Below are 27,925 nucleotides of genomic sequence, written 5' to 3'. Positions count from 1 at the left end.
CATTTGATGTTCACACCATGAATTAACTCTTCATTAAATATCAATTTATTCATGTTTCCTTTCTCTCTCTTACAAAGAATACAATCTGGTCTACAAAATTCAGAGCGTGGAAAGTGTTGATCAAAACACAGGAGAGTGTCCCCCGACCCAAAATCATCCCTCCCCTTGTCACTCCTTGTATCGGTATCTACGTGACCCCCCCAAACTGTTCCTGCACCGTCTGACAACACTGCCAGTGTTACCCCAGGCCGGTACGTTAAGTTACCTCACAGAAAAAAGATCATCAACAGGAGCTAAACTACAGTGGAACTGAGACTGATAAAGATAGATGTGGATGGATCACAGCCCCCCCCCCCCACCCAAAACAACACATTTGAGAAAGTGCTACATTGTTCTTGTTGTTAGCATCGTCAGCGGTGATTTGTGCCGGCCGGCCTTCCACCCACCAGACAGACTCCTCCAGCCCCAGGACCCAGCCTGCCCTGAGTCTTCCCCCACCCCGAGGGTGGTGTTGGCTGGGCTGGTGTTGGACCAGGTTGGTCTCTGGCCTCCAGACTGGCCCTCTCAGAGCTGGGGCCCCAGAAGCAGGGGAGAAGGGCGGTGAAGGGGTGGGGCTATATCAGGGACAGCTGATGCTGACTAGCTGAGCCCACTGGCAGGGCACCGGAGGGGTGGTGAGGATGGAGGTGGCGCCCCCCTCAGGCCACATAGTGGTACTGGTTGGGACTCTCCTTGTCTCTCTCCATGTAGTCTCTGTCGATCAGCGACTCAATCCGCTTCTTCAGGTCTCCAGGCTGTGGAGAGAACACACAGAGGAATGACACGCTGAGGAGAGAACACACAGAGGAATGACACGACTGAGGAGAGAACACACAGAGGAATGACACGCTGAGGAGAGAACACACAGAGGAATGACACGCTGAGGAGAGAACACACAGAGGAATGACACGCTGAGGAGAGAACACACAGAGGAATGACACGACTGAGGAGAGAACACACAGAGGAATGACACACTGAGGAGAGAACACACAGAGGAATGACACGACTGAGGAGAGAACACACAGAGGGAATGACACGCTGAGGAGAGAACACACAGAGGAATGACACGCTGAGGAGAGAACACACAGAGGAATGACACGCTGAGGAGAGAACACACAGAGGAATGACACGCTGAGGAGAGAACACACAGAGGAATGACACGACTGAGGAGAGAACACACAGAGGAATGACACGCTGAGGAGAGAACACACAGAGGAATGACACGCTGAGGAGAGAACACACAGAGGAATGACACGCTGAGGAGAGAACACACAGAGGAATGACACGCTGAGGAGAGAACACACAGAGGAATGACACACTGAGGAGAGAACACACAGAGGAATGACACACTGAGGAGAGAACACACAGAGGAATGACACACTGAGGAGAGAACACACAGAGGAATGACACACTGAGGAGAGAACACACAGAGGAATGACACACTGAGGAGAGAACACACAGAGGAATGACACATTGAGGAGAGAACACACAGAGGAATGACACGCTGAGGAGAGAACACACAGAGGAATGACACACTGAGGAGAGAACACACAGAGGAATGACACACTGAGGAGAGAACACACAGAGGAATGACACGCTGAGGAGAGAACACACAGAGGAATGACACACTGAGGAGAGAACACACAGAGGAATGACACACTGAGGAGAGAACACACAGAGGAATGACACGCTGAGGAGAGAACACACAGAGGAATGACACACTGAGGAGAGAACACACAGAGGAATGACACGCTGAGGAGAGAACACACAGAGGAATGACACGCTGAGGAGAGAACACACAGAGGAATGACACACTGAGGAGAGAACACACAGAGGAATGACACGCTGAGGAGAGAACACACAGAGGAATGGAACGCTGAGGAGAGAACACACAGAGGAATGACACGCTGAGGAGAGAACACACAGAGGAATGACACACTGAGGAGAGAACACACAGAGGAATGACACACTGAGGAGAGAACACACAGAGGAATGACACACTGAGGAGAGAACACACAGAGGAATGACACACTGAGGAGAGAACACAGAGGAATGACACGCTGAGGAGAGAACACACAGAGGAATGACACACTGAGGAGAGAACACACAGAGGAATGACACACTGAGGAGAGAACACAGAGGAATGACACTGAAGGATATGCAGCTTAGAGCTGAGGGTATACAGTGCAGCTAACTTGATGTGAATGCCTGTTTCGCATGTGACTATATTTCAGGGTAGGAAAAAAAGAACAAACGCGAAAGAAAATAAATGAGAGAGTGAAAATGAAAGAGTACCTTGACAGGGAACTTGAGCTGGTTGTATAGTTCTGACACCAACAGGTTGTGGCCCAGAGTTTTCCTCATCTTCATGATGCGTACAACGGCCGCGTCGATCTGGTACTGTCTGTCCTGAAACACACGCTCAGTGGTGCTCACCTGCTCCTCCACCTGGACACACACACACAGAGAAACAACACAAACAATTGTAATTCACCATTTATTTTCTGTGAACGTTTCACTTCCTGAATGAAATGACTCCAACTCTGGAGTTGACTGTGTGAATGCATGATGGCCACACTTCCTCCAATGATGGGCAAGGGAGAACTCAAAACTTAGGCAATAAGATTTAAATGACGGGAACTTGAGGTGTCAACCTCAGTGGAAAGCACCATTATATGGATGAATTAGTCTGATATAACAGAATGATTAGAGGAGTCAGCACTCCTTTCTGTTCAACAGGCAGGCACAGACCTGACAATGTACCGTTTCCTTCACAGAGACAGAGAGAGGCGTTAACCCTACCGTTTCCTTCACAGAGACAGAGAGAGGCGTTAACCCTACCGTTTCCTTCACAGAGACAGAGAGAGGCGTTAACCCTACCGTTTCCTTCACAGAGACAGAGAGAGGCGTTAACACTACCGTTTCCTTCACAGAGACAGAGGCGTTAACCCTACCGTTTCCTTCACAGAGACAGAGAGAGGCGTTAACCCTACCATTTTCCTTCACAGAGACAGAGAGAGGCGTTAACCCTAACGTTTCCTTCACAGAGACAGAGAGAGGCGTTAACCCTACCGTTTCCTTCACAGAGACAGAGAGGTGTTAACCCTACCGTTTCCTTCACAGAGACAGAGAGGTGTTAACCCTACCGTTTCCTTCACAGAGACAGAGAGAGGTGTTAACCCTACCGTTTCCTTCACAGAGACAGAGAGAGGTGTTAACCCTACCGTTTCCTTCACAGAGACAGAGAGAGGTGTTAACCCTACCGTTTCCTTCACAGAGACAGAGAGAGGTGTTAACCCTACCGTTTCCTTCACAGAGACAGAGAGAGGTGTTAACCCTACCGTTTCCTTCACAGAGACAGAGAGAGGTGTTAACCCTACCGTTTCCTTCATCTGAATCTGGTTGATCTTGATGCGGAACAGTTTGTGTCTGAAGTCGTTGTTGAAGTTGAAGCGGTCTCCGTCTTCTATGTCCTTCCCCCGGGGACTTTTATTGAGGACGCGCGCCTTCCCACAGGCCAGAGACTGCAGGGTACGCCTCAACTCACCCTCCTCTGGGGACGGAAAGGGGACACAGATCACGGTTACACTACCTCCTTTCATCAAGTTTAATTGGGGAAATTACTTGCGTTTCATGAATGAGCCAAAATGTTATTTACCCCAAATACGCAATGAGATTAATGTAGAAGAGAGATAAAGGTGATGTGAAGGGCACTCAACATGTACGGTACTGACACAAATCACTAATGACTGGTTAAAAGAAATGGATCAGATTGCAGGAGCTGTACTGTTAGAATTCAGTGAAGCCTGATATTATTGACCCTAACCGGTTGTTGAGAAAACGTGGGTTTTCTAACCTCAGCTCTGAATCTACGATATGGTAATCTAATAAAACCTTCTCTAATGTCAAACATGTAAAGTGTGGTGTACCGCAGGGCCGCTCGAAGTCCTCTACTTTTTCTATACTGAACAAAAATATAAACACAACAAGTGTTGGTTCCATGTTTCCTGAGCAGAAATAAGAGCCCAGAAAAGTTTCATAACCACAAAAAGCGTATTTCTCTCAAATTTTGTGCACAAATTTGCTTACATCCCCATTAGTGAACATTTCTCCTTTGCAAAGATAATCCATCCACCTGACAGGTGTGGCTTATCAAGAAGCTGATTAAACAGCATGATCATTACACAGGAGCACCTTGTGCTGGGGACAATAAAAGGCAACTAAAATGTGCAGTTGTGTCACAACACAATGCCACAGACGTCTGAAGTTTTGAGGGAGTGTGCAATTAGCATGCAGACTGCAGGAACATCCACCAGAGCTGTTGCCAGAGAATTGAACGTTCATTTATCTACCATAAACTGCAGCCAATGTAGTTTTAGATAATATGGCAGTACGTCCAACTGGCCTCACAACAGCAGACCACCTGTTACCACACCAGCCCAGGACTGCCACAGCTGGCCTCACAACAGCAGACCACCTGTTACCACACCAGCCCAGGACTGCCACAGCTGCAGGTTAGTCTGAGACCAGCCACCCAGACAGCTGATGAAACTGACAAGTATTTCTGTCTGTATTAAAGCCCTTGAGGGGAAAACCTCATTCTGATTGGCTGGGACTGGCTGCGCCAGAGATTCAGGCCTAATTTATTTATTTTAATTGACCGATTTCCTTATATGAACTAACTCAGTAAAACTGTTGAAATTGTTGCGTTTACATTTTTTGTTCAGTATATTTTTACCAATGACCTGCCACTGGCATTAAACAAAGCATGTGTGTCTATGTATGCTGATGATTCAACCTTAAACACATCAGAAACCACAGCTAGTGAAGTCACTGAAACCCTTAAAGAGTTGCAGTCTGTTGTGGAATGAGTGGCCAGTAATAAACTGGTCCTGAACATCTAAAACTAAGAGCATTGTATTTGGTACAAATCATTCACTAAGTTCTAGACCTCAGCTGAATCTGGTAATGAATGGTGTGGCTGTTGAACAAGTTGAGGAGACTAAATAGCCGCAATAAAGAGATGCTCTGCTTTTTGACTCCACAAAGCAAGTCCTGCAGGCTCTAGTTTTATCTCATCTTGATTATTGTCCAGTCATGTGGTCAAGTGCTACAAAGAAAAACCTAGTTAAGCTGCAGCTGGCCCAGAACAGAGCAGAACGTCTTGCTCTTCATTGTAATCAGAGGGATAATGTAGAAACTATGCATGCCAGTCTGTCTTGGCTAAGAGCTGAGGAAAGACTGACTGCATCACTTCTTGTTTTTATAAAAACACTGTTGGAAATTCCAAATGGTTTGCTTAGTCAACTGACACCAGACATGCCACCAGGGGTCTTTTTACAGTCCCCAGGTCCAGAACAAATGTACAGTATTATACAGAGCCATGACTGCATGGAACTCCTCCGTCTTATAGAGCGCAAGTGGACAGCAAACATCACGGCACCACGACTCTCCCCATGTGACCTACGTGTGTGTGTGTACTGACATGTACGTGGAACGGACAGACAACAGGCAGGTCACATGGGGAGAGGCCTGGTGCCGTGATGTTACTTTATTTTCTGGTTACAATGACAAGACTACATGTTAATGTTTAAATGTTTGTACATTGTAAAATCAGTCTGGAATGTCTTCTTCATGATGTGTCGGAGCCCAGTAACACTAGCTGTCACCATTGGCATCGGCTAAAGGGGATCCTAATCAATCTAAACTGGAGATAAATAAGGAGAGTAGTTAGTTTGATCTAAGGAAAGGACCAGAGAAAATTCATGTAGACCTTTGTACCTATGAAGACAAGCTGTACCTATGAAGACAGACAGACAAGCTGTACCTATGAAGACAGACAGACAGACAGGAGCTGTACCTATGAAGACACAGACAGACAGACAGTACCTATGAAGACAGACAAGCTGTACCTATGAAGACAGACAAGCTGTACCTATGAAGACAGACAAGCTGTACCTATGAAGACAGACAGACAGACAGACCGACAGAGGGACAAGCTGTACCTATGAAGACACAGACAGACAGAAGGACAAGCTGTACCTATGAAGACACAGACAGACAGACAGAGGGACAAGCTGTACCTATGAAGACAGACAGACAGACAGACAGACAGACAGAGGAGCTGTACCTATGAAGACACAGACAGACAGACAGACAAGCTGTACCTATGAAGACAGACAAGCTGTACCTATGAAGACAGACAAGCTGTACCTATGAAGACAGACAAGCTGTACCTATGAAGACAGACAAGCTGTACCTATGAAGACAGACAAGCTGTACCTATGAAGACACAGACAGACAGACAGAGGGACAAGCTGTACCTATGAAGACACAGACAGACAGACCGACAGAGGGACAAGCTGTACCTATGAAGACACAGACAGACAGACCGACCGACAGACAGACCGACAGAGGGACAAGCTGTACCTATGAAGACACAGACAGACAGACAGACAGACAGACAGACAGACAGACAGACAGACAGACAGACAGACAGACAAGCTGTACCTATGAAGACAGACAGACAGACAGAGGGACAAGCTGTACCTATGAAGACAGACAGACAGACAGAGACAGACAGACAGACCGACAGAGGGACAAGCTGTACCTATGAAGACACAGACAGACAGACAGACAGACAGACCGACAGAGGGACAAGCTGTACCTATGAAGACACAGACAGACAGAGGGACAAGCTGTACCTATGAAGACAGACAGACAGACAGACAGACAGACAGACAGACAGACAGACAGACAGACAGACAGACAAGCTGTACCTATGAAGACAGACAAGCTGTACCTATGAAGACAGACAAGCTGTACCTATGAAGACAGACAAGCTGTACCTATGAAGACAGACAAGCTGTACCTATGAAGACACAGACAAGCTGTACCTATGAAGACACAGACAGACAGACAGACCGACAGAGGGACAAGCTGTACCTATGAAGACACAGACAGACAGACAGAGGGACAAGCTGTACCTATGAAGACACAGACAGACAGACCGACCGACAGACAGACCGACAGACAGACAGACAGACAAGCTGTACCTATGAAGACAGACAGACCGACCGACCGACAGAGGGACAAGCTGTACCTATGAAGACACAGACAGACAGACCGACCGACAGAGAGACAAGCTGTACCTATGAAGACACAGACAGACAGACCGACCGACAGAGGGACAAGCTGTACCTATGAAGAGACAGACAGACCGACAGAGGGACAAGCTGTACCTATGAAGACACAGACAGACAGACAGACAGACAGACAGACAGACAGAGGGACAAGCTGTACCTATGAAGACACAGACAGACAGAGGGACAAGCTGTACCTATGAAGACACAGACAGACAGACCGACCGACAGACAGACAGACAGACAGACCGACCGACAGAGGGACAAGCTGTACCTATGAAGACACAGACAGACAGACAGACAGACAGACAGACAGACAGACAGACAGACAGACAGACAGACAGAGGGACAAGCTGTACCTATGAAGACACAGACAGACAGAGGGACAAGCTGTACCTATGAAGACACAGACAGACAGACAGACAGACCGACAGAGGGACAAGCTGTACCTATGAAGACACAGACAGACAGAGGGACAAGCTGTACCTATGAAGACAGACAGACGGACAGACAGACAGATGGACAGACAGACAGAGGGACAGACAGAGAGGGACAGAGAGGGACAGAGGGAGGAGCTGTACCTATGAAGACACAGACAGACAGAGGGACAAGCTGTACCTATGAAGACAGACAGACGGACAGACAGACAGATGGACAGACAGACAGAGGGACAGACAGACAGAGGGACAGAGGGACAGAGGGAGGAGCTGTACCTATGAAGACAGACAGACAGAGGGAGGAGCTGTACCTATGAAGACAGACAGACAGAGGGAGGAGCTGTACCTATGAAGACAGACAGACAGAGGGAGGAGCTGTACCTATGAAGACAGACAGACAGAGGGAGGAGCTGTACCTATGCCAGTGGCTGATTTGATCTCCTCCACGCTGAACTCCTCCCCCTCGTTGAACATCAGTAGCACCAACGTCTGGAACAGAGAGACCTGCAGCTCCTTCTTACCCTGTAGACAGACACACAGTTAGAGACACGTCTGGAACAGAGACCTGCAGCTCCTTCTTACCCTGTAGACAGACACACAGTTAGAGACACGTCTGGAACAGAGACCTGCAGCTCCTTCTTACCCTGTAGACAGACACACAGTTAGAGACACGTCTGGAACAGAGACCTGCAGCTCCTTCTTACCCTGTAGACAGACACACAGTTAGAGACACGTCTGGAACAGAGACCTGCAGCTCCTTCTTACCCTGTAGACAGACACACAGTTAGAGACACGTCTAGAACAGAGACCTGCAGCTCCTTCTTACCCTGTAGACAGACACACAGTTAGAGACACGTCTGGAACAGAGAGACCTGCAGCTCCTTCTGACCCTGTAGACAGACACACAGTTAGAGACACGTCTGGAACAGAGACCTGCAGCTCCTTCTTACCCTGTAGACAGACACACAGTTAGAGACACGTCTGGAACAGAGACCTGCAGCTCCTTCTTACCCTGTAGACAGACACACAGTTAGAGACACGTCTGGAACAGAGACCTGCAGCTCCTTCTTACCCTGTAGACAGACACACAGTTAGAGACACGTCTGGAACAGAGACCTGCAGCTCCTTCTTACCCTGTAGACAGACACACAGTTAGAGACACGTCTGGAACAGAGACCTGCAGCTCCTTCTTACCCTGTAGACAGACACACAGTTAGAGACGTCTGGAACAGAGACCTGCAGCTCCTTCTTACCCTGTAGACAGACACACAGTTAGAGACACGTCTGGAACAGAGACCTGCAGCTCCTTCTTACCCTGTAGACAGACACACAGTTAGAGACACGTCTGGAACAGAGACCTGCAGCTCCTTCTTACCCTGTAGACAGACACACAGTTAGAGACACGTCTGGAACAGAGACCTGCAGCTCCTTCTTACCCTGTAGACAGACACACAGTTAGAGACACGTCTGGAACATAGACCTGCAGCTCCTTCTTACCCTGTAGACAGACACACAGTTAGAGACACGTCTGGAACAGAGACCTGCAGCTCCTTCTTACCCTGTAGACAGACACACAGTTAGAGACACGTCTGGAACAGAGACCTGCAGCTCCTTCTTACCCTGTAGACAGACACACAGTTAGAGACACGTCTGGAACAGAGACCTGCAGCTCCTTCTTACCCTGTAGACAGACACACAGTTAGAGACACGTCTGGAACAGAGACCTGCAGCTCCTTCTTACCCTGTAGACAGACACACAGTTAGAGACACGTCTGGAACAGAGACCTGCAGCTCCTTCTTACCCTGTAGACAGACACACAGTTAGAGACGTCTGGAACAGAGACCTGCAGCTCCTTCTGACCCTGTAGACAGACACACAGTTAGAGACACGTCTGGAACAGAGACCTGCAGCTCCTTCTTACCCTGTAGACAGACACACAGTTAGAGACACGTCTGGAACAGAGACCTGCAGCTCCTTCTTACCCTGTAGACAGACACACAGTTAGAGACACGTCTGGAACAGAGAGACCTGCAGCTCCTTCTTACCCTGTAGACAGACACACAGTTAGAGACACGTCTGGAACAGAGACCTGCAGCTCCTTCTTACCCTGTAGACAGACACACAGTTAGAGACACGTCTGGAACAGAGACCTGCAGCTCCTTCTTACCCTGTAGACAGACACACAGTTAGAGACGTCTGGAACAGAGACCTGCAGCTCCTTCTTACCCTGTAGACAGACACACAGTTAGAGACACGTCTGGAACAGAGAGACCTGCAGCTCCTTCTTACCCTGTAGACAGACACACAGTTAGAGACACGTCTGGAACAGAGACCTGCAGCTCCTTCTTACCCTGTAGACAGACACACAGTTAGAGACACGTCTGGAACAGAGACCTGCAGCTCCTTCTTACCCTGTAGACAGACACACAGTTAGAGACGTCTGGAACAGAGACCTGCAGCTCCTTCTTACCCTGTAGACAGACACACAGTTAGAGACACGTCTGGAACAGAGACCTGCAGCTCCTTCTTACCCTGTAGACAGACACACAGTTAGAGACACGTCTGGAACAGAGACCTGCAGCTCCTTCTTACCCTGTAGACAGACACACAGTTAGAGACGTCTGGAACAGAGACCTGCAGCTCCTTCTTACCCTGTAGACAGACACACAGTTAGAGACACGTCTGGAACAGAGAGACCTGCAGCTCCTTCTTACCCTGTAGACAGACACACAGTTAGAGACGTCTGGAACAGAGACCTGCAGCTCCTTCTTACCCTGTAGACAGACACACAGTTAGAGACACGTCTGGAACAGAGACCTGCAGCTCCTTCTTACCCTGTAGACAGACACACAGTTAGAGACGTCTGGAACAGAGACCTGCAGCTCCTTCTTACCCTGTAGACAGACACACAGTTAGAGACGTCTGGAACAGAGACCTGCAGCTCCTTCTTACCCTGTAGACAGACACACAGTTAGAGACACGTCTGGAACAGAGACCTGCAGCTCCTTCTTACCCTGTAGACAGACACACAGTTAGAGACGTCTGGAACAGAGACCTGCAGCTCCTTCTTACCCTGTAGACAGACACACAGTTAGAGACACGTCTGGAACAGAGACCTGCAGCTCCTTCTTACCCTGTAGACAGACACACAGTTAGAGACGTCTGGAACAGAGACCTGCAGCTCCTTCTTACCCTGTAGACAGACACACAGTTAGAGACGTCTGGAACAGAGACCTGCAGCTCCTTCTTACCCTGTAGACAGACACACAGTTAGAGACACGTCTGGAACAGAGACCTGCAGCTCCTTGGTAAAAAAAACACATTACAAATGTAACATTTCAAACAAAGAAAGCTGCCCATCTTCTAGGACAGTGTTGCTCTGGTCTTCACCTACCATTTCTATTGTATCCCAGCATGTTTAACCTGGTGGGTATTTGAGGACCAGAGAAGCACTATTGTAGGGATCCCTTTCAGTCTCACCTCTTTAAACTCAGTCTTCAGAACAGCGTGGCCCAGGGTGGGCTGCCACTGGAGCTTCCTGCCACTGTGTTTCCCCAGATAGAACAGCTTGAATACCTCCTGGAGCTTCACCATCTGGGAAGAGCGTGAGAGAGGAGGGAGGGGAAGAGCGAGGAGGGAGGGGAAGAGCGAGGAGGGAGGGGAAGAGCGAGGAGGGAGGGGAAGAGCGAGGAGGGAGGGGAAGAGCGAGGAGGGAGGGGAAGAGCGAGGAGGGAGGGGAAGAGCGAGGAGGGAGGGGAAGAGTGAGGAGGGAGGGGAGAGAAACTTTATATAGGCTTCATAAAACCTAACCAACACTCAGATTAGATTCATACCTTCCTCAATACTTTTTGCTAGCATACACACCACCCAACCACACACAGACAGACAGACATACCTCAGGGGGCAGGTGGACCTCCATAGGAGTGTAGGAGGGCCAGTAGCCCATGGTGAGGATGTTGACCGTCAGCTCCAGCTGGCTGGGCTCACTCTGGTTCTGGGTGTACTGGAGGAGACAGACAACCTGATTCAATACATTCATGTACTGGAGGAGACAGACAACCTGATTCAATACATTCATGTACTGGAGGAGACAGACAACCTGATTCAATACATTCAAGCCATTTTGCCACAACTTTGGAAGTATGCTTTGTGTCATTGTCCATTTGGAAGACCCATTTGTGACCAAGCTTTAACTTCCTGACTGATGTCTTGAGATGTTGCTTCAATATATCCACAATTTTCCATCCTCATGATGCCATCCATTTTGTGAAGTGCACCAGTCCCTCCTGCAGCAAAGCACCCCCACAACATGATGCTGCCACCCCCGTGATTCACGGTTGGGATGGTGTTCTTCGGCTTGCAAGCCTCCCCCTTTTTCCTCCAAACATAACGATGGTCATTATGGCCAAACAGTTCCATTTGTGTTTCATCAGACCACAGGACGTTTTTCCAAAAGGTTTGATGTTTGTCCCCATGTGCAGTTGCAAACCGTAGTCTGGCTTTTTTATGGCGGTTTTGAAGCAGAGGCTTCTTCCTTGCTGAGCGGCCTTTCAGGTTATGTCGGTATAGGACTTGTTTTACTGTGGATATAGATACTTTTGTACCTGTTTCCTCCAGCATCTTCACAAGGTCCTTTGCTGCTGTTCTGGGATTGATTTGCACTTTTCGCACCAAAGTACGTTCATCTCTAGGAGACAGAACGCGTCTCCTTCCTGAGCGGTATGACGGCTGCGTGGTCCCATGGTGTTTAATCTTGCGTACTATTTTTTGTACAGCTGAACGTGGTACCTTCAGGCGTTTGGAAATTGCTCCCAAGGATGAACCAGACTTGTGGACGAATACCATTTTTTTTCTGAGTTCTTGGCTGATTTCTTTTGATTTTCCCATGATATCAAGCAAAGAGGCACTGAGTTTGAAGGTAGGCCTTGAAATACATCCACAGGTACACCTCCAATTGACTCAAATGATGTCAATTATCCTATCAGAAGCTTCTACAGCCATGACATTTTCTGGAATTTTCCAAGCTGTTTAAAGGCACAGTCAATTTAGTGTTTGTAAACTTCTGACCCACTGGAATTGTGACAGTGAATTATAAGTGAAATAATCTGTCTGTAAACAATTGTTGGAAAAATTACTTGTGTGATGCACAAAGTAGATGTCCTAACCAACTTGCCAAAGCTATAGTTTGTTAACAAGAAATTTGTGGAGTGGTTGAAAAACGAGTTTTAATGACTCCAACCTCAGTGTATGTAAACTTCCGACTTCAACTGTAGCCATGTCAGTAGGCTAGCTAGCTACAACTGTAGCCATGTCAGTAGGCTAGCTAGCTACAACTGTAGCCATGTCAGTAGGCTAGCTAGCTACAACTGTAGCCATGTCAGTAGGCTAGCTAGCTACAACTGTAGCCATGTCAGTAGGCTAGCTAGCTACAACTGTAGCCATGTCAGTAGGCTAGCTAGCTACAACTGTAGCCATGTCAGTAGGCTAGCTAGCTACAACTGTAGCCATGTCAGTAGGCTAGCTAGCTACAACTGTAGCCATGTCAGTAGGCTAGCTAGCTACAACTGTAGCCATGTCAGTAGGCTGGCTAGCTACAACTGTAGCCATGTCAGTAGGCTGGCTAGCTACAACTGTAGCCATGTCAGTAGGGTGGCTAGCTACAACAGCTCCACAGCTGAAAGTCACGGCACTGGTGACCAACGTCCTGCCACACAACTTGTACAGGAGACAGATACCCGTTTTCTTCCTTCTCACAATTGCAAACTGATAAATCCCTGTCACAACATTTGTAATAATTTAGCTAGTTATTCTTCCTATTTCATGGAGTCATACCGAGAGCGCAGTGAAATAAAACAATGAGGTACTACAGTATGTTTTGATTTTAAAATGGTGGACACTAAATATTCAAATACGAGTTCCACGTCCTACAGGACAGAAGGGTTGAGGGACGAACGTCACGGAGGAGTGACCTACAAGACAGATGGGTTGAGGGACGAGCGTCACGGAGGAGTGACCTACAAGACAGATGGGTTGAGGGACGAGCGTCACGGAGGAGTGACCTACAAGACAGATGGGTTGAGGGACGAGCGTCACGGAGGAGTGACCTACAAGACAGATGGGTTGAGGGACGAGCGTCACGGAGGAGTGACCTACAAGACAGATGGGTTGAGGGACGAGCGTCACGGAGGAATTGACCTACAAGACGAGCGTCACGGAGGAGTGACGACAACATTGTCTCAAGTCAGATGGCATCTATCATTCCCTGGTGGTAAATGTATATTACAGTAACTACTTCAGTGATATTGAGGAGTGTGTGTTAACCTATGATTCCCTGGTGGTAAATGTATATTACAGTAACTACTTCAGTGACATTGAGGAGTGTGTGTTAACCTATGATTCCCTGGTGGTAAATGTATATTACAGTAACTACTTCAGTGACATTGAGGAGGTGTGTGTTAACCTATGATTCCGGGGGCGTCCGGCTGGGTGGGACCAGATCCGTGGATGATTACAGTAACTACTTCAGTGACATTGAGGAGTGTGTGTTAACCTATGATTCCCTGGTGGTAAATGTATATTACAGTAACTACTTCAGTGATATTGAGGAGTGTGTGTTAACCTGTTTGTACTGGATCATGACGTCTTTGGAGAGCTCCATGTCCTTAAACATCCCCTCCAGCTTACTGGTGAAGGCCGCTCCACACTCTGCAGGGACAGGAAGTCACAAACCATCACACTCACTTCCTGTTAACAAGTTTTATAGAGTATTACAAACGGGGTGGTTCCAGGCCTGAATGCTGACAGCCGTGGTATATCAGACCGTATACCACGGGTATGACAACACATTTATTTCTACTGCTCTAATTACGTTGATAACTTGTTTATAATAGCAATAAGGCACCTCAGGGGTTTGTGGTATATGGCCAATATACCACGGCTAACGGCTGTATCCAGGCACTCCGCGTTGCGTCGTGCTTAAGAACAGCCCTTAGCCATGGTATATTGGCCCTATACCACACCTGCTACAGGCCTTACTGCTTAAATACATTGCATGACCTGTTGACTGTGGTGGTGGTTTACAGTCACACACCAGCGGTAGTGACAAACCACCGATGGGCTAACCTCCCTGCTGAGGCAACAATCAGAATCTGCCGGAGGACATTTGACATTATCCCACAGACACAGGGCCTAAAATAAAAACACCGGCCAAATGCGGGTAGATTTTGACATTGGCGGGTAGAGACGTCCATGTCACCAGCCATTAGAGACGTCCATGTCACCAGCCATGTTGGTGGGTAGAGACGTCCATGTCACCAGCCATGTTGGTGGGTAGAGACGTCCATGTCACCAGCCATGTTGGCGGGTAGAGACGTCCATGTCACCAGCCATGTTGGCGGGTAGAGACGTCCATGTCACCAGCCATGTTGGCGGGTAGAGACGTCCATGTCACCAGCCATGTTGGCGGGTAGAGACGTCCATGTCACCAGCCATGTTGGCGGGTAGAGACGTCTATGTCACCAGCCATGTTGGCGGGTAGAGACGTCCATGTCACCAGCCATGTTGGCGGGTAGAGACGTCCATGTCACCAGCCATGTTGGCGGGTAGAGACGTCCATGTCACCAGCCATGTTGGCGGGTAGAGACGTCCATGTCACCAGCCATGTTGGTGGGTGAGATGTCTATTTCACCAGCCATGTTGGCGGGTAGAGACGTCCATGTCACCAGCCATGTTGGTGGGTGAGATGTCTATTTCACCAGCCATGTTGGCGGGTAGAGACGTCCATGTCACCAGCCATGTTGGCGGGTAGAGACGTCCATGTCACCAGCCATGTTGGCGGGTAGAGACGTCCATGTCACCAGCCATGTTGGTGGGTAGAGACGTCCATGTCACCAGCCATGTTGGTGGGTAGAGATGTCTATGTCACCAGCCATGTTGGCGGGTAGAGACGTCCATGTCACCAGCCATGTTGGTGGGTAGAGACGTCCATGTCACCAGCCATGTTGGCGGGTAGAGACGTCCATGTCACCAGCCATGTTGGTGGGTAGAGACGTCCATGTCACCAGCCATGTTGGTGGGTAGAGACGTCTATGTCACCAGCCATGTTGGTGGGTAGAGACGTCCATGTCACCAGCCATGTTGGTGGGTAGAGACGTCCATGTCACCAGCCATGTTGGTGGGTAGAGACGTCCATGTCACCAGCCATGTTGGTGGGTAGAAACGTCCATGTCACCAGCCATGTTGGTGGGTAGAGACGTCCATGTCACCAGCCATGTTGGTGGGTAGAGACGTCCATGTCACCAGCCATGTTGGTGGGTAGAGACGTCCATGTCACCAGCCATGTTGGTGGGTAGAGACGTCCATGTCACCAGCCATGTTGGTGGGTAGAGACGTCCATGTCACCAGCCATGTTGGTGGGTGGTCAGGGCAACAGAGCTCGAGCATTTCACTTACATTTACAAATAAACATGTAGTTAGAAGTCAAGTAGGAGAACATTTATAACTAAATAAATGATGCAGTAACTGTGTCGTTTTGTTTCAGATGGTAGATAATCACAAAGAACTAGGTATCCTCTAAAATATATATATATCCAGTGAGGCACAGCAACAATGCCTGGCTGGGGAGCTGTGAACACTGGGATTGAAAGTGCTCAAGATGCACAGGCATAGAAGTCTAATTTACTGGAAAGTCCACTGAAGTGAGAACTTGTGTTCCTTGGCTATTTACATTGTTTTGTTCACAAGCTACGTTTGAGTTTCAATGTTTGACTTTGCTTCATCTGCCAGTGAAGACGTCAGCTACGAGTCAGACCATCTACTCTAATATCTCACAGGCAGCAGCAGCTGGAGTACCATCGTTGCCACGGTAACCTGCCGCCCTTAAAGGGGCGGCTTAACATGTCTCATCTGCGATATTTTGGTTAAAAAGGTTTGTTCAAATGATTAGCACTATACCACATCACTTCTTACTAGTAATACATTTGTTTTGGAAGTATTACAAAGCTTGCTCATTGGTTTCTTTTGTAACAAAACAATATTTTGTCTGGTAATAAAACTGGAGTGGCTGGTAGACCAAAAAGTTAGTTTTAGTCCCTACCCACAGACAAAGCCTGCTACAACACATATCATAACACTGCATTGGAGATCACTGCATTGTATCCCGTTATCATAGTGTTTGGACAACTTACCGTGTTTGAGTTTGGACAGCATGGACTTCTCAGCGTCCACGGAGGCACTCTTCCCAACCAGCAGGCGTTTGGCAAGGTCCTTCTTATAAAAGGCCTCGAACACATCCTTCCCATGGATGAAGCGGAAGATGATCATGATCTTGTCTAGAATCCTCTCCATCTCCTCCTCGGTAGCTTCCTTGTTGCCCGCCCGCAATTTACAGTCCACGTACTTCGCTGTGCAGAGACAGGACATCGCCAGTTAGATAAAACATACAGGAAACACTCATATCAACATACCAGGCGTTGGACCTCTGACTGGTATTATAAGCAATTCGTTTTAAGATTCCAGGTAGGTGCCTTTAAATATCTCCTGCCCTGACTCTTTGCCACACACACACACACACACACACAGCGGTCTTGTCCTCACCGATGAGTTCAGCAGGTTTGTTGGGTCTGTTGTTGATGAAAGCTTCAAAGGCCTCCTTCATAGCGTTGATGAAGCTCTCGTTTCTGTTGAAACAGCCCTGAGCCACGTTGTCCATCTTATCCTTAAAGTCCAACAGGTCTTGAACCATGTCCTTATCCTTCTCTGGGGTGCCCACAATCTCACCACCAAAACTCTGTTAGGAGACATCTCAGTGAGAAAGGAATCAATAGAAGTCTTTCAGAGTGAGAGTAGTATAAAGAAAGCAGAGACAGGAGAGAGAGAGAGACCGAGTGAGAGTAGTATAGAGAGAGGAGAGACAGGAGAGAGAGACACCGGAGAGAGAGTAGTATAGAGAGAGGAGAGACAGGAGAGAGAGACACCGGAGAGAGAGTAGTATAGAGAGGAGAGACAGGAGAGAGAGAGAGACCGAGTGAGAGTAGTATAGAGAGAGTAGTATAGAGAGGAGAGACAGGAGAGAGAGAGAGACCGGAGAGAGAGTAGTATAGAGAGAGGAGAGACAGGAGAGAGAGACACCGGAGAGAGAGTAGTATAGAGAGAGGAGAGACAGGAGAGAGAGACACCGGAGAGAGAGTAGTATAGAGAGAGGAGAGACAGGAGAGAGAGACACCGGAGAGAGAGTAGTATAGAGAGAGGAGAGACAGGAGAGAGAGACACCGGAGAGAGAGTAGTATAGAGAGAGGAGAGACAGGAGAGAGAGACACCGGAGAGAGAGTAGTATAGAGAGAGGAGAGACAGGAGAGAGAGACACCGGAGAGAGAGTAGTATAGAGAGAGGAGAGACAGGAGAGAGAGACACCGGAGAGAGAGTAGTATAGAGAGAGGAGAGACAGGAGAGAGAGACACCGGAGAGAGAGTAGTATAGAGAGAGGAGAGACAGGAGAGAGAGACACCGGAGAGAGAGTAGTATAGAGAGAGGAGAGACAGGAGAGAGAGACACCGGAGAGAGAGTAGTATAGAGAGAGGAGAGACAGGAGAGAGAGAGACCGAGTGAGAGTAGTATAGAGAGGAGAGACAGGAGAGACAGGAGAGAGAGAGAGACCGGAGAGAGAGTAGTATAGAGAGAGGAGAGACAGGAGAGAGAGGAGATCGAGTGAGAGTAGTATAGAGAGAGGAGAGCGAGACAGAGAGCGTACCTTGATGTAGTCTCTCCAGTGCTGCAGCAGAGTGGGGAGTCCTCCCTTCACCTTACTGAAGAGCTGGTAGAGCAGAGCCAGCTCCATCACCCGGTTACCATCTAACAGAATACTGAGACCTGGAGGAGAGGGTCAATATCACCCGGTTACCATCTAACAGAATATTGAGACCTGGAGGAGAGGGTCAATATCACCCGGTTACCATCTAACAGAATACTGAGACCTGGAGGGGAGGGTCAATATCACCCGGTTACCATCTAACAGAATACTGAGACCTGGAGGGGAGGGTCAATATCACCCGGTTACCATCTAACAGAATACTGAGACCTGGAGGAGAGGGTCAATATCACCCGGTTACCGTCTAACAGAATACTGAGACCTGGATGAGAGGGTCAATATCACCCGGTTACCGTCTAACAGAATACTGAAACCTGGAGGGGAGGGTCAATATCACCCGGTTACCATCTAACAGAATACTGAAACCTGGAGGGGAGGGTCAATATCACCCGGTTACCATCTAACAGAATACTGAGACCTGGAGGGGAGGGTCAATATCACCCGGTTACCATCTAACAGAATACTGAGACCTGGAGGAGAGGGTCAATATCACCCGGTTACCATCTAACAGAATATTGAGACCTGGAGGAGAGGGTCAATATCACCCGGTTACCATCTAACAGAATACTGAGACCTGGAGGAGAGGGTCAATATCACCCGGTTACCATCTAACAGAATACTGAGACCTGGAGGAGAGGGTCAATATCACCCGGTTACCGTCTAACAGAATACTGAGACCTGGAGGAGAGGGTCAATATCACCCGGTTACCATCTAACAGAATACTGAGACCTGGAGGAGAGGGTCAATATCACCCGGTTACCATCTAACAGAATACTGAGACCTGGAGGAGAGGGTCAATATCACCCGGTTACCATCTAACAGAATACTGAGACCTGGAGGAGAGGGTCAATATCACCCGGTTACCGTCTAACAGAATACTGAGACCTGGAGGGGAGGGTCAATATCACCCGGTTACCGTCTAACAGAATACTGAGACCTGGATGAGAGGGTCAATATCACCCGGTTACCATCTAACAGAATACTGAGACCTGGAGGAGAGGGTCAATATCACCCGGTTACCATCTAACAGAATACTGAGACCTGGAGGAGAGGGTCAATATCACCCGGTTACCGTCTAACAGAATACTGAGACCTGGAGGAGAGGGTCAATATCACCCGGTTACCATCTAACAGAATACTGAGACCTGGAGGAGAGGGTCAATATCACCCGGTTACCGTCTAACAGAATACTGAGACCTGGAGGGGAGGGTCAATATCATCCGGTTACCGTCTAACAGAATACTGAGACCTGGAGGAGAGGGTCAATATCACCCGGTTACCGTCTAACAGAATACTGAGACCTGGAGGAGAGGGTCAATATCACCCGGTTACCGTCTAACAGAATACTGAGACCTGGAGGAGAGGGTCAATATCACATACTGCTGATAGATACCTTTCTGTAAGATGGCCGTCATGTGTTCTCCAAGCAGCTGCTTCTCTACATTAGAGATAAGTGGCTTCCTGTTGAATACAAACAGAGAGAGAGACATGATAAAGAGATGGAGGGGGTGAAAGAGAAAGTAAAGTGGTTCAAATCTGTGAGATGATCTAGTGTACTCTGATTGGACCACAGGCCTGTCAGTCTAAGGGGTGTGGAGGAAGAGGCGGGTCTTACTGAGTGCTCTGGTCGAGGTAGCTGATGACACGATCGTTCTCTTCTTCCAACCGACGAGCCACGTGATGCAGGTACTCCGGCACCTGGACGGACGGACGGACGGACGCACACACACACACACACGTCACTTATGACCGTCACTAGGAGAAAGCCAGGTATGCCATCTATATAGGGGCGTGGTCATAATATGGAATTAAAGCACTTGATTGGCGGCTGTCACTCACATCTCGTTCCTGCATCAGCCTCTGTCCCTCTGCAGCGTACAGTCTGTTAGTCTCCATCAAAAAACGCTCCTCAAACGACTCTTTATACACCTGAGGAGAGAGACAATAGACACCAGGAGATCAGAGAATCTACATAGACCTGAGGAGAGAGACAATAGACACCAGGAGATCAGAGAATCTACATAGACCTGAGGAGAGAGACAATAGACACCAGGAGATCAGAGAATCTACATAGACCTGAGGAGAGAGACAATAGACACCAGGAGATCAGAGAATCTACATAGACCTGAGGAGAGAGACAATAGACACCAGGAGATCAGAGAATCTACATAGACCTGAGGAGAGAGACAATAGACACCAGGAGATCAGAGAATCTACATAGACCTGAGGAGAGAGACAATAGACACCAGGAGATCAGAGAATCTACATAGACCTGAGGAGAGAGACAATAGACACCAGGAGATCAGAGAATCTACATAGACCTGAGGAGAGAGACAATAGACACCAGGAGATTAGAGAATCTACATAGACCTGAGGAGAGAGACAATAGACACCAGGAGATTAGAGAATCTACATACTATCTGCCTATGGAACAATAGTTTTAGACTGCTAAGAAAATGCACTCATATGACTAGCAATTGACTGCCTTGACTTGATTGGTTCATTGGCCAAATGGTAAGACAAGCTTTATGAAGCATTGACCAATCACCTGCAGATCTGAGAGCATGCCCAGTAGGCTGCGGAGAAGGCTGCGGTCCACGGTCTCCCCGTTGCGTTCACGTTCGATCTGTTCCAGGATCCCATCGACCGTGCGCTTCTGGACAGCCCCGTCGCTCACGATGTGGTTCCGGAAGAGTTCCAGCCCGGTATCCCTGTGGAACACACACAGTCACGGTGGACGGTGAACAGTAATGGTCTGCATCCCAAATGGCACCCTATTTCCTACACAGTGAACTCTTTTAGCCCAATCAGGACCTAGTCAAAGGTAGTGCACTACGTAAGGAATAGGGAACCATTTCAGACATGGTCTCTGTCAGAGGACAGAAACAAACGTTGCCCATCTCAGAACAGGAAAAGCCGTTTGCCAGAGAATGGATGAATGTGTGTGTTTCTAATAGCTAGTGGACAAGGCTCTTACCAGATGGAGGGGAGCAGGGAGTTCTGGAGCACGTAGGTACGATCCAGGAACAGAAAGATACTCCGGATCATGATCTGCAGTAAACCAGGTTACACAACACACTTACATCAGACTAATCTACAACATACACTTTAGACAGATGAAATGTCACATGATAAACACAAAGGTGAGATAAAGGCTGTCTGACTAACCGTCTGTCTGCAGTGGTCCTGCCAGCATCGGTTCATCCTCTTCAGGAAAGACAGGCTGTCCAGGGACTCTGTGAGGCGCTAAGGTTAAGGAACAGGCCTCAATTCAATCAAACAACAGTCAAACACTCTCTCTTTGGACGGGGCCTTGGGTCGCACCAGGTTGTGGTTAAAAAACATGACCTTCCGATGACTACAAACTGTAGTTAGTTTATAGAGATCCCCGTTACAGGGATGTTCATTGTTGTTTTATGTACCATCAGTCCAAGCAGCGTGTCGCTGTATGCAGCTAGCTGGCTGAAGAGGTCCAAAGTGCCCCCTGGGCGGCAGGTAGCCTAGCGGTTAGGAGAGTTGGGCCAGTAACCAGAAAGCTGCTGGTTAGAATACCGAGCCGACTAGGAGAAAATATGTCTATGTGCCATTAAGCAAAGCACCGTAAACCTAATTTCTCCTGTTAGTATCTCTGATAAGAGTGTCTGCTAAATGAACAACATGTCAAACGTAGTGGAACAGAGAGACTACTACACAGCGGCCCGCTGAGAAGACATACAGCTGGTACAGAGAGACTACTACACAGCGGCCTGCTGAGAAGACATACAGCTGGTACAGAGAGACTACTACACAGCGGCCCGCTGAGAAGACATAGAGCTGGTACAGAGAGACTACTACACAGCAGCCCGCTGAGAAGACATACAGCTGGTACAGAGAGACTACTACACAGCAGCCTGCTGAGAAGACATACAGCTGGTACAGAGAGACTACTACACAGCAGCCTGCTGAGAAGACATACAGCTGGTACAGAGAGACTACTACACAGCAGCCTGCTGAGAAGACATAGAGCTGGTACAGAGAGACTACTACACAGCGGCCTGCTGAGAAGACATACAGCTGGTACAGAGAGACTACTACACAGCGGCCCGCTGAGAAGACATAGAGCTGGTACAGAGAGACTACTACACAGCGGCCTGCTGAGAAGACATACAGCTGGTACAGAGAGACTACTACACAGCAGCCTGCTGAGAAGACATACAGCTGGTACAGAGAGACTACTACACAGCGGCCCGCTGAGAAGACATAGAACTGGTACAGAGAGACTACTACACAGCAGCCTGCTGAGAAGACATAGAGCTGGTACAGAGAGACTACTACACAGCAGCCTGCTGAGAAGACATACAGCTGGTACAGAGAGACTACTACACAGCAGCCTGCTGAGAAGACATACAGCTGGTACAGAGAGACTACTACACAGCAGCCTGCTGAGAAGACATACAGCTGGTACAGAGAGACTACTACACAGCAGCCCGCTGAGAAGACATACAGCTGGTACAGAGAGACTACTACACAGCAGCCCGCTGAGAAGACATACAGCTGGTACAGAGAGACTACTACACAGCAGCCTGCTGAGAAGACATACAGCTGGTACAGAGAGACTACTACACAGCAGCCTGCTGAGAAGACATACAGCTGGTACAGAGAGACTACTACACAGCAGCCTGCTGAGAAGACATACAGCTGGTACAGAGAGACTACTACACAGCAGCCCGCTGAGAAGACATACAGCTGGTACAGAGAGACTACTACACAGCAGCCTGCTGAGAAGACATACAGCTGGTACAGAGAGACTACTACACAGCAGCCTGCTGAGAAGACATACAGCTGGTACAGAGAGACTACTACACAGCAGCCCGCTGAGAAGACATACAGCTGGTACAGAGAGACTACTACACAGCAGCCTGCTGAGAAGACATACAGCTGGTACAGAGAGACTACTACACAGCGGCCTGCTGAGAAGACATACAGCTGGTACAGAGAGACTACTACACAGCAGCCTGCTGAGAAGACATAGAGCTGGTACAGAGAGACTACTACACAGCAGCCTGCTGAGAAGACATACAGCTGGTACAGAGAGACTACTACACAGCAGCCTGCTGAGAAGACATACAGCTGGTACAGAGAGACTACTACACAGCAGCCTGCTGAGAAGACATACAGCTGGTACAGAGAGACTACTACACAGCAGCCTGCTGAGAAGACATACAGCTGGTACAGAGAGACTACTACACAGCAGCCTGCTGAGAAGACAGCTCTAAGACAGGAGGCTGCCAGGTTCCTTTTAAGCCCCACCAGTCACAACTAACCAGATAAACAAGTGTTATCAGAGAGACCCAGGCCAAGGTTATCGTGGCAATGATGGTATTCCAGCCGCTGGATGGTCTGTGACAGTGTGCCTGTGAAATATTTAAGCAATAAGGCCCGAGGTGTGGTATATGGCCAATATACAACAGCTAAGGGCTGTTCTTAGGCACAACACATCACAGGGTGCCTGGATACAGCTCTTAGCTGAGGTATATTGGCCATATACCACAAATCCCTGAGGCGCCTCATTGATATTATAAACTGGTTATCAACGTAATTAGAGCAGTAAAAAATGTTATGTCATACCACGGCTGTCAGCCAATCAGTATTCAGGGCTGGAACCAGCCAGGTTATAACACAGTAGACTAGTCTGACGTCTTCACTGGTAGTTGAAGCAAAGCCAAACATTGAAAAACAACGTAGGTTGTGAACAAAACAATGTAAATAGCCAAGAAACAAGGTGCAGCGATACAAATCAACATTTCTATAAAACATGTTTATCTCCTCAGAGGAGACACTGTCATGCAGCATAAAAAATGACAGATGTTCTTATCAAGTCGACTTGTAACCTATCAAACAGGCTTTTATAAACATCCACACACACTGGCAAAGATATAGGAACACACTTTCACACACAAAGACACAGACACACAGTGTGAAGGATATTCTCTGAACTGATGTATCTGGGCCTGGACATGGTCCTCACAGACCTGACGCAGCTGCTTGTAGAGTGTAGGGGAGACTTTATACGAACACAGGTTCTCCACCGCCTGAAACAGAGACAGGGAAACATACTAAGTATTCCTCAATTCTGGAAGTCATCCCTTCCTGTTTAGTGGCTTTATAACAGGAAAGACAGGATTAGCCAAGTCAACAGGCAGGTGAACGGTCAGAGTGATAGGGTTAACCAAGTCAACAGGCTGGTGAATGGTCAGAGTGATAGGGTTAACCAAGTCAACAGGCTGGTGAATGGTCAGAGTGATAGGGTGAACCAAGTCAACAGGCTGGTGAATGGTCAGAGTGATAGGGTGAACCAAGTCAACAGGCTGGTGAATGGTCAGAGTGATAGGGTGAACCAAGTCAACAGGCTGGTGAATGGTCAGAGTGATAGGGTGAACCAAGTCAACAGGCTGGTGAATGGTCAGAGTGATAGGGTGAACCAAGTCAACAGGCTGGTGAATGGTCAGAGTGATAGGGTTAACCAAGTCAACAGGCTGGTGAACGGTCAGAGTGATAGGGTTAACCAAGTCAACAGGCTGGTGAACGGTCAGAGTGATAGGGTTAACCAAGTCAACAGGCTGGTGAATGGTCAGAGTGATAGGGTTAACCAAGTCAACAGGCTGGTGAATGGTCAGAGTGATAGGGTTAACCAAGTCAACAGGCTGGTGAATGGTCAGAGTGATAGGGTTAACCAAGTCAACAGGCTGGTGAATGGTCAGAGTGATAGGGTTAACCAAGTCAACAGGCTGGTGAATGGTCAGCACGGTGGTTGGGTATACTGACTGCTGATGTGAGCTACAGAACCTGCTGGTTGGCATGGAGCAGCGCTCCTCTCCAATACTTTGAGACTAGAGAGGCAGTGTGTCCTAGGACCGATCTATGCTGCCCCAGTTGGAATCGGGTAACGTCCCAAATGGCACCCTATACCCTAAATAGTACACCACATAGGGAATAGGGTGTCAGTTGGCACCACCGACCCAGACTGGCACCACCAACCCAGACTGGCTGGGGCAACCAGCAGGTCACATGACAAGACAGCTGGAGTAATGGTACAGATACAGACAGTAAAGGGTGAACAGCAGGTCACATGACAAGACAGCTGGAGTAATGGTACAGATACAGACAGTAAAGGGTGAACAGCAGGTCACATGACAAGACAGCTGGAGTAATGGTACAGATACAGACAGTAAAGGACAACCAGCAGGTCACATGACAAGACAGCTGGAGTAATGGTACAGATACAGACAGTAAAGGGTGAACAGCAGGTCACATGACAAGACAGCTGGAGTAATGGTACAGATACAGACAGTAAAGGGTGAACAGCAGGTCACATGACAAGACAGCTGGAGTAATGGTACAGATACAGACAGTAAAGGGTGAACAGCAGGTCACATGACAAGACAGCTGGAGTAATGGTACAGATACAGACAGTAAAGGGCGAACAGCAGGTCACATGACAAGACAGCTGGAGTAATGGTGTCATACAGATGCAGACAATAAAAGTGCCCATATCGGTACATATTATTCACATGGAAACACGGACTTGGCTATAGGCATGTCATCAAGGCCCGGTGGGCACATGAACTTGGCCTATTTTAGAAAGGCAAATATGGGCTGTAGCTCTCCACAAACGATGCGTTTCATGTCCTGAAAGTGCCACTGTGTGCATGATGTTTGATGCTTTAGGCCTGACCTGGTAGAGTTCCTCCAGGTTGTACTTGATGGAGGTGCTGTTCTGGATGGCTCCTACCGCATCCCTCAGCTTCAGCCAGGTGTCCTCAGTGTAGTTGTCCGCTAGCTTTGGCCTGTCTGGGAACACACAACACAGTTACGCCACACCAAGGTAAAGCAAAATGGTTAGACAGACAATCAATGCAACCATTGGTTTTTTTAAGCCTCTAGCTGGGTACCTCATTTAAATGAGGAGAAATGTAAAGTTTATTTGTAAACAAGGAGAATATTGTTTGTAAACAGTTCACTATTGTTTGCATGCTCAACCATATGTAAATATCTGGCAGGGACAGTCAACAAATGTCAAAAATGTAATAGGATGCAAATATATATATATATATATATATATATATATATATATATATATCTATATATATATATATATTTATTCTGCCAGAATGTCATTAGCTTGGTAAAGTTAGCTAGATGACGTAAACAGAGTTGAGCAATATTTCCAGGGTCTGGTTGCAACGGAATATTCTGTTGTTTACATGCCATGGCTATCAATTGCTTCAAATATGTCACAAGCTAACTTGGTCTAGAAACGTCCTAGGCTACCCAGCTGGCCATCATGGACAACTTTCAAATATGAACTTTAGTTACGCTGCCATTTATGGGGAGTTACATAAGTAGAGTTAACTAGTTAGCCAATTACTAACAGATAGTTGATTGTCAGGCAAAACGGCTAAATAACGTTTAGCTAGCTAGCTATTCAGCACGCGTTACCTTTGAAATTTTTAATAACTAATTTCTTGGAGGCGCCAGTTTTGTTGGAGGCCAGGCCAGAAATCTTCGTCACTCCGTTGTTGTTGTGCTCCGTCAGAGCAGAGAAGTTTGCTTTCTTGTCCTGTCGTATGTCTTCTGCCATTATTAGATTAATGCAGAGGGCCGTTGTTGTGAAGAGTTGTTAGCTAACGTTAGCCTGTCAGCGGCACTTCTACTCGTCCTCTCAAACGAGCCTAAAGTTGGATTATACAACTCTGACCTTGTTTCTTAAATCATTTACGATGCACCACTTAGTCCGATCCCTCACTTGAGCAAAAGTAGATACTTAGACCAAAGCCATAAAACTCAGGGAAACCTTTGGATGAACCGAACAACTGAAAATTAGATTTCGTTCAAGTAAGCTAACGCGTTAGCGAATCAAACAATTTAGTATATCCGCTGCGTCCCTCCCTGGCCCGTATTAAAATTAGGCAAATATTAAATGTTATATATTTCAGACTTCCATGTGTGAAACAAATTAAAAGCTATATTCAATCTGAAATGATCCAGCATTATGCTACCGCTGGAGATGTGGCGCTAGCCACATAGCAAACATAACAAAATGGCTTTCTACACCCCCCTTGACAAGTGCATCTTGGGAGATTCGCATTCTACCCATGTGATGTTTGAATCTTCAACAGTATTTTGACCTTTTAAAAAAAAAATCTTACAAGAGTTCATCTTTAAAGGGTCCCAATTACATTTCCTATTCAATTACTTCAGTGAAATTCATCGACTTTTGTCGATTTTGCATGATGTAAAAGCATTTTAGGTACAAGCAATAACACATAAAACTCTTATTCAAATGATGTAGACTCAAGGCTGAAAATATGTGTTTCCAACTGTGATGGTGGAATATAAATTGGTGCAGGATTGGTGCATCGTGATTTTATCAGTTTACCCTGTTCTAAAAGTTAACTAGAT

At 47.7% G+C, this 27,925-nt stretch overlaps 1 protein-coding gene across 5 annotated transcripts; it reads right to left on the bottom strand.

Moving 5' to 3' along the window:
• Positions 1-22: 22 nt before the first annotated feature.
• Positions 23-27,599, bottom strand: LOC106575909 (cullin-4A). 5 transcript variants are annotated; one of them, XM_082963743.1, is made up of 19 exons: positions 26,963-27,592; positions 26,199-26,314; positions 24,452-24,555; positions 21,653-21,722; positions 21,462-21,535; positions 21,033-21,195; positions 20,324-20,413; positions 20,100-20,182; positions 19,878-19,945; positions 18,367-18,485; positions 17,214-17,406; positions 16,805-17,020; positions 14,239-14,324; positions 11,515-11,622; positions 11,100-11,213; positions 8,035-8,140; positions 3,420-3,592; positions 2,335-2,487; positions 23-794 (listed from the first exon to the last, which is right to left on the bottom strand). In XM_082963743.1, exons 1-19 carry the CDS (start codon positions 27,102-27,104, stop codon positions 699-701), a joined length of 2,274 nt encoding a protein of 757 aa, XP_082819869.1. In that variant the 5' UTR covers positions 27,105-27,592; the 3' UTR covers positions 23-698. The 5 variants fall into 5 exon arrangements, with proteins under 5 accessions (XP_082819869.1, XP_082819871.1, XP_082819870.1 ...); XM_082963745.1 differs by lacking the exons at positions 23-794; positions 2,335-2,487; positions 3,420-3,592; positions 8,035-8,140 and adding an exon at positions 10,275-10,334 and having other exon boundaries at positions 26,963-27,596; XM_082963744.1 differs by lacking the exons at positions 23-794; positions 2,335-2,487; positions 3,420-3,592; positions 8,035-8,140 and adding an exon at positions 10,734-10,871 and having other exon boundaries at positions 26,963-27,597.
• Between the last annotated feature and the right edge of the window lie 326 nt (positions 27,600-27,925).

Source organism: Salmo salar, chromosome 17 (genome assembly GCF_965601325.2).
Source record: "Salmo salar chromosome 17, fSalSal1, whole genome shotgun sequence".
In the NCBI taxonomy this organism is placed as follows: Eukaryota; Metazoa; Chordata; class Actinopteri; order Salmoniformes; family Salmonidae; genus Salmo; species Salmo salar.
Note: the sequence above shows the minus strand (reverse complement) of the source record. Positions and strands in the feature narration are given on the sequence as shown.